General features: G+C 56.3%; 1 protein-coding gene across 1 annotated transcript; it reads left to right on the plus strand.

The window, feature by feature from the left end:
• Positions 1-2,088: 2,088 nt before the first annotated feature.
• On the plus strand, positions 2,089-5,690 carry ISLR2 (immunoglobulin superfamily containing leucine rich repeat 2). Its single transcript, XM_048482150.1, has 2 exons — positions 2,089-2,341; positions 3,211-5,690. The coding sequence occupies exon 2, from the start codon at positions 3,218-3,220 to the stop codon at positions 5,297-5,299; it is 2,082 nt and encodes a 693-aa protein (XP_048338107.1). The 5' UTR covers positions 2,089-2,341; positions 3,211-3,217; the 3' UTR covers positions 5,300-5,690.
• Positions 5,691-8,969: the final 3,279 nt, after the last annotated feature.

The raw sequence follows: 8,969 nt of genomic DNA on the forward strand, positions 1-8,969 counted from the left end.
TCTACAAGATTGGGGATCCCGACATTTTAAAGATGGCCTACCTCACAGGGGTGTTGTGAGGATAAAAGGAGGAAGAGGATCATGTAGGCCACACAAGTTCACTGGAGAAGGGCCACGATAACAGTGTGCTAGTTAGTGACGTGCATAACCAATCCAATAGAATTGCTACCTCTGGGTTGAGAAATTCTTGGAGATTTGGGGGCAAAGTTTGGGAGGGCAAGTTTGGGGAGAAGTAGGACCTGGGCCATGGAGTCCACCCTCCAAAGCGGCCATTTTCTGTAAGGAAACTTTAAGAGCCAGCGTGGTGTAGTGGTTAAGAGCAGGTGGATTCTAATCTGGAGAACCGGGTTTGATTCCCCACACCTCCACCTGAGTGGCAGAGCCTTATCTGGTGAACCAGATGTGTTTCCGCACTCCTACATTCCTGCTGGGCTAGTCACGGTTCTCTCAGAACTCTCTCAGCCCTCCCTACCTTACCAGGTGTCTGTTGTGGAGAGAGGAAGGGAAAGGAGCTTGTAAGCCCCTCAAGTCTCCTTGCAGAAGAGAAAGGTGGGATATAAATCCAAACTGTTGTTCTTCATCTATGACATCTGGAGATCGGTTGTAACTCCAAGAGATCTCCGGACTGGACCTGGAGGTTGGCAACGCTACAATATAAACATAGCCAAGATGCACGTGACTGTTATCATAGTGTTGTTTTGGTCATAGCCTTATGGGACATGGGCTTGTGATGTCATTAGATGGGGCCACACAGCTCTGACCCAGTCTAGCTCATTAGAGTTGCGCTCAGTCTGACTACGTGGCATTAGAAGCCATCAAGAATAATAAAGATCCCCAGAGCTTGGGAAAGAGACTGTATATTCCTTTCCCAAACATGACATTTGGACAGGTCTTCACTTCACAGGTCTACGCCAGGGTGGTGTCATGGTTTAGAGCAGGTGGGTCCCAATCTGGAGAACCAGGTTCGATTCCCCGCTCCTCCACCTGAGTGGCAGAGGCTTATCTGGTGAACCAGGTGTGTTTCCGCATTCCTACATTCCTGCTGGGTGACCTTGGGCGAGCCCAGGGGTAGGTAACCTGCGGCTCGAGAGCCGCATGCGGCTCTTCTGCCCTTGCACTGTAGCTCCACGAGCCGAGCCGCCGGCCCCATCCTTGCCCACCCTGCAGGCAGCAGGGTGGGCGCACCAACTGCCCACGGTCGGCTGGGCCACGCCACGGGCTTCCCCCTCACCCGTCCCGGGCACTTTCCCGGCGGCCAGCGAGGCCGAGCCGCCAGCTTCATCCTTGCCCGCCCTGCAGGCAGCAGGGTGGGCGCATCCATGCGCTTCTCAGAATGAGCGGAGTAAAAGGTAAAAAAAACCCCTATATATACAGTGTTATCTTTATTTTAAATGTCAAAAATTATTTGCGGCTCCAAGTGTTTTCTTTTCCTGTGGAAAATGGGTCCAAATGGCTCTTTGAGTGTTAAAGGTTCCCTACCCCTGGGCTAGCCACAGTTCTCTCAGGACTCTGTTAGCCCCACCTACCTCACAAGGTGTCTGTTGTGGGGAGAGAAAGGGAAAGGAGCTTGTAAGACACCAATTTGGGAGTATTTCGACAGGCTTAGAGACTATGAAGTGTGCTACTTAAGTGTGCCTGGGATAGTTGTCTTATTTTGGAGAAGGGGGTGGGGGTGGGGGAAATTACTACTATGCTGGGGAGAGGAGCTCGGGCAGGGCAGGGCAATCCCGAACAGGTGGGTCTCCATTCCACCTGGTCTTCCCGAAGAGACCCTCGGATTCCAAGCTATTTTGCTTTCCATCAGAGCCTTAGCAAAAAAAAGGGGGAAATAATAAAGGAAAAAGGATTTCTAGCTCAGGGGTGGGGTGGAGGCGGGTGGGTAGGGATGAGGGCTTGGAGACAGATTGACGTGATAAATATTGCATGGCCGTCAGTCAGGGGGGAGGGCGCGGTCATCCCCCCCTCCCTTAAGCAGGAGGTGGCCCAGCCTCGCGCGCGTCCGTAGCCTGCGGGCGCGCGCGTGCGGACGCTCCTGAGCGCCGGGAGAGATGGGTTTTTTTTAAAGGGGGTTGGAATTGAGTGGGGAGGGGGAGGGGGAGGGGGAGGGCGGGCAGGAGAGGGGAGGGGAGGGGAGGGGACGAGGGGAGAGCCGTGGAAGCGGCGCACAGGCAGGGCGAGGCGGGCGCGCAACAGCCGGCTCCTCTTCCGATGGCGACAGTCACCCCGGGGTGACGCGCGGCGACCCCCGGGCTTTATGGGGCGCCCGGGGTCCTGTGGGGCTTTTGCATCTGGGGGGTCGCTCCGGGGGACGCCGGCGTCCTAAAGACACTCTGCGGAGACGGTGAGGGGCTGGAGGGGCGGCTGTGGAGGGGAAGGATGGAGCGGCTGCGCCCTGGCTCCTTGGCGAGGGGTGGCGCGGAGAGGGGCGCGCCTCTGCCGTCGGGGCTCACCCCGGTGCGGGCGAAAGGGACCGGGGAGAATCTCAGGGGCCCCCTTCCCTCGGCTGCCACATCGGCCGTCTTGCCTAAGGGGCAGGGCAAGCCCAAAGACGCGCGCACCAGACAGGAAACCGCTTTGCGTTGGAGCCAGTTGGGAAGCGCGCAGGGGACCCGGGTAACCAGCTAACGGGTTTCTTCGGTGGGGGCGAGGGAGGGGTGGGGTTGTGGCTTCCGAAAGGACGCCTTCCTTGGAGTATCTGGGTGCCGTCGGGGTGCTTTGGGGGGGGGCGTTTTCTTGACCAAGAGAGCGTTGATTCTCGCAAGCGCACGTCCTCAATTCTTCGCGCGCTCTGGACTCGAACCTAGCTGTTCTCGGGGGTCTCCAGATCGCCTCGCAAGTTTAACATATGAGGGCGGGGCACAATTTGGTGTGGGGGGGGATCCACAAATATCAAAAAACGTGGGGGGTCGAATGTCAGTCGCCTTTCGCCCTGTGCAAATCTCCCTGGCTTTTGGATGTCAGGCGAAACGCGCGCTGCAAGACGGAGGGGGCGCAAAGACCAGAGACGCGCCCCCCTGCTAGGAACCTGTTTGGAAGGGGGCTTGAAGGGAATCTGGGGGGGGGACTCTTGGGAAGCACGTTCGTCTCTCCTCGAGAGTAGGCAGGGCAGGTGTAGAGGGGACCCCCGTGGGCGCGCGAAAAGGCGGCTGTTGGGTAGGGCAAACAGCAAACCCTAAGGCGCGCATCCTTTTCTGTCTCTCTCTCTGGCAGGGCCGACATGCGCGGCGCGCTGGTGTTGCGCGCCTGGCTGGCGGCGGCGGCCTACCTGGCCGGGCCGGCGGCGGGCTGCCCGGAGCCGTGCGCCTGCGTGGACAAGTACGCGCAGCAGTTCGCCGACTGCGCCTACAAGGACCTGGAAGCGGTGCCGGCGGGGCTGCCATCCAACGTGACCACGCTGAGCCTGTCGGCCAACAAGATCGCCGCCCTGCGCCGGGGCTCCTTCGTGGAGGTGACGCAGGTGACCTCCCTGTGGCTGGCCCACAACCGGATCGGGGCCATCGAGGAGGGCACGCTGGCCATCCTGGCGCAGCTGAAGAACCTGGACGTCAGCCACAACCAGATCGCCGCCTTCCCCTGGGGCGACCTGCGCAACCTGAGCGCCCTGCAGCTGCTCAAGATGAACAACAACCGCATGGCCCACCTGCCCGGCGGCGCCTTCCACACCTTGCGCGACCTGCGCTCCCTGCGCGTCAACAACAACCAGTTCCGCGCCGTGCCGGAGGGCACCTTCGACCCGCTCACCTCCCTCTCGCACCTGCAGATCTACAACAACCCCTTCGACTGCACCTGCCAGGTGATGTGGCTCAAGAACTGGACCGAGAACACCCTCATCTCCATCCCGGAGCGGGACTCCATCCGCTGCGCCTCGCCGGAGAAGTTGCAGGGAGTCCCGCTGGCGCGCATCCCCTACCTGCAGTGCGCGGCCCCCACCGTCCAGCTCACCTATCACCCCAACCTGGACCGCACGCCGCTCTACTACGGCTTCACCTTGGCCCTGCACTGCGCGGCGGCAGGTGTCCCCCAGCCGGAGGTCACCTGGAGGATCCAGACGGCGGGCGACGCCGTGGAGGTGCGCGGCTCCGCCACGGAAGCGCAGCGCGGCAACCACCTGCCGGAGCAAGACCGGTTCCGCGCCTTCGCCAACGGCACCTTGCTGATCCCGCAGCTCAGCAAGAAAGAGGAAGGCACCTACACCTGCCTGGCCGCCAACGAGGTGGGTCGCAACCAGACCTCGGTCAACGTGGCCGTGGCCGACCCCCAGAAGGACCCCGGCGGCCCCCTGGGCGACCCCCAAGCGCAGCCCGGCGGGAAGAAGTCGGCGGAAGGCAAGGCGTCCAAGAACAGCGTCATGAAGCCCGAGGAGGTGGGTAAGGGGGTCCAGGTGAGGGCCACCCCCAGGACCTCCCCCGGGGCCGGCCCCCGGAACGCCAGCGCCGCGGAGGGCCGCCCCTTCGAGCCGCCCCACTTCGAGAAGAAGTGCGGCTCGGCCGAGGCCGCCAGCCGCTACGTCTCCAACCACGCCTTCAACCAGAGCGCGGACCTCAAGCCCCACCGCTTCGACCTGGGCGTCATCGCCCTGGACGTGTCGGAGCGCGAGGCCAAGGTGCAGATCACACCTGTGTACGGCCAGCCGGAGAAGCCCCCCTTGAGGATGCTCTACCTGTGCCAGGAGCGGCGCCGCGGCCACGCCCTGGTCCAGTGGTCCCAGATCGAGGAGGGCGTCAACGCCTACCGGTTCCAGGGCCTCAGCCCCGGCACCAACTACTCGGTGTGCCTCACCTACGCCGGCGAGGAGTGCCAGGTGCAGGTGGTCTTCACCACCAAGCAAGAGGTGCCCTCGCTGGTCATCATCGTGGTGGTCAGCGTCTTCCTGCTGGGCCTGGCCACCGTGCCCCTGGTGGGGGCCACCTGCTGCCACCTGCTCTCCAAGTACCAGGGCAAGACCTACAAGCTCATCATGAAGGCGCAGAACCCGGACCAGATGGAGAAGCACATGGCGGCCGACTTCGACCCCCGCGCCTCCTACCTGGAGTCCGAGCGGAACGAGGAGGAGCCCAGCGAGGTGGGAGAAGGGGAAGGCGAGGAGGAGGAGGAGGAGGAAGGGGAGGAGGGGAAGGGCGGGGGGCGGCTGGAGAGGGAGGAGAGCGCCGGCGCGGGGTCCCTGCCCCGCTCGCACTCCAAAACCAACCCGGAGGAGTTCGAAGTGCGCTCCGAGTACAGCGACCGGCTGCCCCTCGGGGCCGAAGCGGTGACCATATCCGAGGAGATCAATGGCAACTACAAGCAGCCGGCTCGCTGAGGCCTTCCCTCCGGCCACCCCCTCCGGCCCCCACTTAGGGGACAGGGACAGAAACATCAGAAAGGCTGGGGGGCCCCCCTGGCTGGCCCGTGGGCAACGGCTCTTCCGAAGGGCTTTTTCCAGAGGGGAAGAGGCGACGCCTCCAAGGGGGACACTGAATGTCCGGCCAGCGCTGGGTTTTGTTGGGGGATTTTTTTTGAGGGGGGGTCGGCTACTTCTGCCCCGGCAGGGGGCCACGGAACGGATCTCTTTTCCAACCGGGAGACATTCTCTTTTTCAAATATTAAAATATTGAAATATTTAAAAAAATGCTTTTTTTTTTTAAATTAACAAAGAGAGCAGCAGTGGCGTAGTGGTGAAGAGCAGGGGGGCACTCTAATCTGGAGGAACCGGGTTTGATTCCCGGCTCTGCCGCTTGAGCTGCGGAAGCTTATCTGGGGAACCAGATTAGCCTGTGCGCTCCGACACGCCAGCTGGGTGACCTTGGGCTAGTCACGGTTCTTCGGAGCTCTCTCAGCCCCATCTACCTTGGGAGGGGGGAAGGAGATTGTAAGCCCCTTTGAGTCTCCTTACAGGAGAGAAAGGGGGGGATGTAAATCCAACTCTTCTTCTTCTTCTTCTTCTTCTTCTTCTTCTTCTTCTTCTTCTTCTTCTTCTTCTTCTTCTTCTTCTTCTTCTTCTTCTTCTTCTTCTTCTTCTCCTTCTCCTTCTCCTTCTCCTTCTCCTTCTCCTTCTCCTCCTCCTCCTCCTCCTGCTTTTGCTTCTTCTTCTTCTTCCTCTTCCTCTTCCCGTTCTCCTCCTCCTCCTCCCTTCTTCTTCTTCTTCTTCTTCTTCTTCTTCTTCTTCTTCTTCTTCTTCTTCTTCTTCTTCTTCTTCTTCTTCTTCTTCTTCTTCTTCTTCTTCTTCTTCTATTTGAACGGTGCTCGAGAAAGCTCCTTCCCTCTCCCTTAGCTCCCCCACACTTCATTTTTTTACGCACATTTATTATTTTTCTCCTCCAAAAATTGACACAAGAGCGATGGATTATAGGGACTTTTTTAAAAAAGGGGAAATATTGAAAGTGGGGGGGAGGGAATTGCCTTAAACTCACTAGCGCCAAGCTGGAGGGCTAGAACAAGGGTCCCCATCCTGCACCGACGGGCAACGAGGGCGACGCCCTGTGTTTGATGTGTGTGTGTGACTTTGGTTTTTGGACTCCTCTGTGGGGGCGTTCCGTTGATGGACAGGCCGAGAGACCCCCCCCCGTCCCTCCCCTTGTCCGAGGCATGTCACTTTCACAGCTCCGTATTTCCTAAATGTTGACCCAGTAGCGTAGATGGCTTCGAGAAAACGTATCCGTCCCCCTTCCCCCAAATGTGATTCCGTGATGTGCAAGAAGCCGCAAAGAAAGCGAAGGGGTTTGGTGGGGGGAATTGTTCTGTTGGGTTTTCTTTTGGCTGTCGGGAGTTTTCAACACGTTTAAATATCCGTGCGACTCGTGTGCATCTGTGGATCGTGTCCTCTTTCTTCGGATCCCGCCCCGACCAGAGGTCAGCACAAATCTTATCCGGGCTGGGGGAAGAGAATTTTAAAAAAGGAATGAAATAAAAGGGATCGTGGAACGTCTTGGCAAAGGGACGCCTGAATTCACCGCCGCTGCCCTTTTATACCGCGCTTCTGTATGTGGAAAGTCAAATAATGGTCATAATAAAGGTTTGAAGTGGACTTTGGAGGCTCCTTATTACAATACATACAAAATACCTTTATTAGGCATATTAAAATAGGCTCCAGCGCATTACAAACATCTCTGAAGTACAGATCAAAAGTACATTCAAAACACAGACAGATAAAGGCAGATATTTGTGGAAACGGAAAAGAGACGAACAAAATAAATCTTTACACCTGGAGCCCGGGTGAAAGAAAGGGGTTTCTTCGCAGCTTGCGTGCCCAGACTGTACACAGAAACGCATCCAAGATGGTGTGGTAGCCAAACGCCCCCTCCCTTGGAATATTAAAAACCTTTGGGGTGGGCGAACTCGCGTCTTTTCCCAGCCAGTCTCAATAGTACGGCTCTGACCCTAAAGGGAATAGGGTCCAATCCATTTGCAACGCCTTCATTTTTTATCATTATTCTTTTTACTTCCTGGTTGGCGATGCTGTTGGTGAGGGCGACCGCCTTTACGAATGGAGTAGCCAACCTAGGGAGGGGGTTAAATCATTTCTCTATTGATGTCCGGCTCAACATCTGGCCGACGGGATTGTTGTGGGGGGGGTGAAGGGGTGGGTTGGGAGAGGAGGGGGGGCATTAAAAGGGGAAAATAAATGTCCCCTCTCCAGGTGGCATGGAGACGTACATGGAAAGTGAACGTGGTTCGAATCTAAATAGTATGGATCTAAATGAAAGTGGTATGGATCTAAATGAAAGTGAACGTGGTTTGAAAGGGAACCCCCCCCCCCAAAAAAAAAAACAAACAAAACCCGTGCTCTTTTGGTGCACGAAAGCCGTTTCCCTCTTTCCCAAGTCGACAAACCCTTCTCTGATCGGAAAGAATCCGCTTGATCGTGTCACACGCCCTCAAACGCTCCTGGCTGGTCTCCTGTTCATTGGCTGTTGGGGAGGGATGCCCGGGCAGGTTGGCACAGCTCCAAGCCCTGCCCAGTAGTACGAAGGGGCGTTGCCTATCTGTAGGGAAGATCCCGCGGGCAAATTCAGATTTGCAGCTAGGAGAGTGTGACATTGGCCAGTTGCATCTCCAAGCGAATCTTTGCGCAATTTGCCCAGTTTAATGGGCCAACTGCAGAGCCGGGACTCAGGCTGGGGCTGTGTGAAGCAGAGAGAAAAGGCACTCCTGAGCATGTGCCAGATTTTTCTTTTAGCCAGGGTTAGGTTGGACTCCGCAGCTCCGATCCGCAAGTGCAGCTTCCAGCAGAGGGAATTCCTTTTGCCTGCAAACTGCTTGGTTCATATTTTCTATTCAGATCAGACCAAGCCAATCTCTGGAAAAAGAGATGGATTGATACCCCCCCCCCCTTTCTCTCCTGCAAGGAGACTGGAGGCAGTTTACAATCTCCTTTCCCTTCCCTCCTCACAACAAACACCCTGTGAGGTGGGTGGGGCTGAGAGAGCTCAGAAAAAACTGTGACTAACCCAAGGTCAATGCGATACAAAACAAAGCCTGAGACAGTATAAATGTCAATCATAAACAGAAAATCCCCTGTCTGGCTCCAATACAGAATTAAAAACTCCGTTTTAATGTAAGCATTTTAAAATACACCAATGAACATATAAACCATACACACAATGGACAACAACAACGATTCAAAACCCCATATACACTCATGCACAAAAAAAGGGAGAGAGATTCTCTTGTTGTGTATACATTGGTCCAGAGAATCTCTCTTTCCCTTTTTTTGTGCATGAGTGTATGTAGGGTTTCAAATCGTTGTCCATTGTATGTATGGTTTATATGTTCATTGATGTATTTTAAAATGTTTATATTAAAATTGAGTTTTTAATTCTGTATTAGACAGGGGATTTGCTGTTTATGATTGACACTAACCCAAGGTCACCCAGCTGGCATGTGTTGGAGTGCACAAGCTAATCTGGTCCCCCAGATAAGCCTCCACAGCTCAAGTGGCAGAGCAAGGGATCAAACCCGGTTCTCCAGATTAGAGTGCACCTGCTCTTAAC

Source organism: Sphaerodactylus townsendi, linkage group LG17, assembly GCF_021028975.2.
Source record: "Sphaerodactylus townsendi isolate TG3544 linkage group LG17, MPM_Stown_v2.3, whole genome shotgun sequence".
NCBI classification, from domain to species: Eukaryota; Metazoa; Chordata; class Lepidosauria; order Squamata; family Sphaerodactylidae; genus Sphaerodactylus; species Sphaerodactylus townsendi.

Excerpts from the sequence above, each read along its gene's own strand:
- ISLR2 (XM_048482150.1), top strand. The coding sequence starts at position 3,218 with ATGCGCGGCGCGCTGGTGTTGCGCGCCTGGCTGGCGGCGGCGGCCTAC.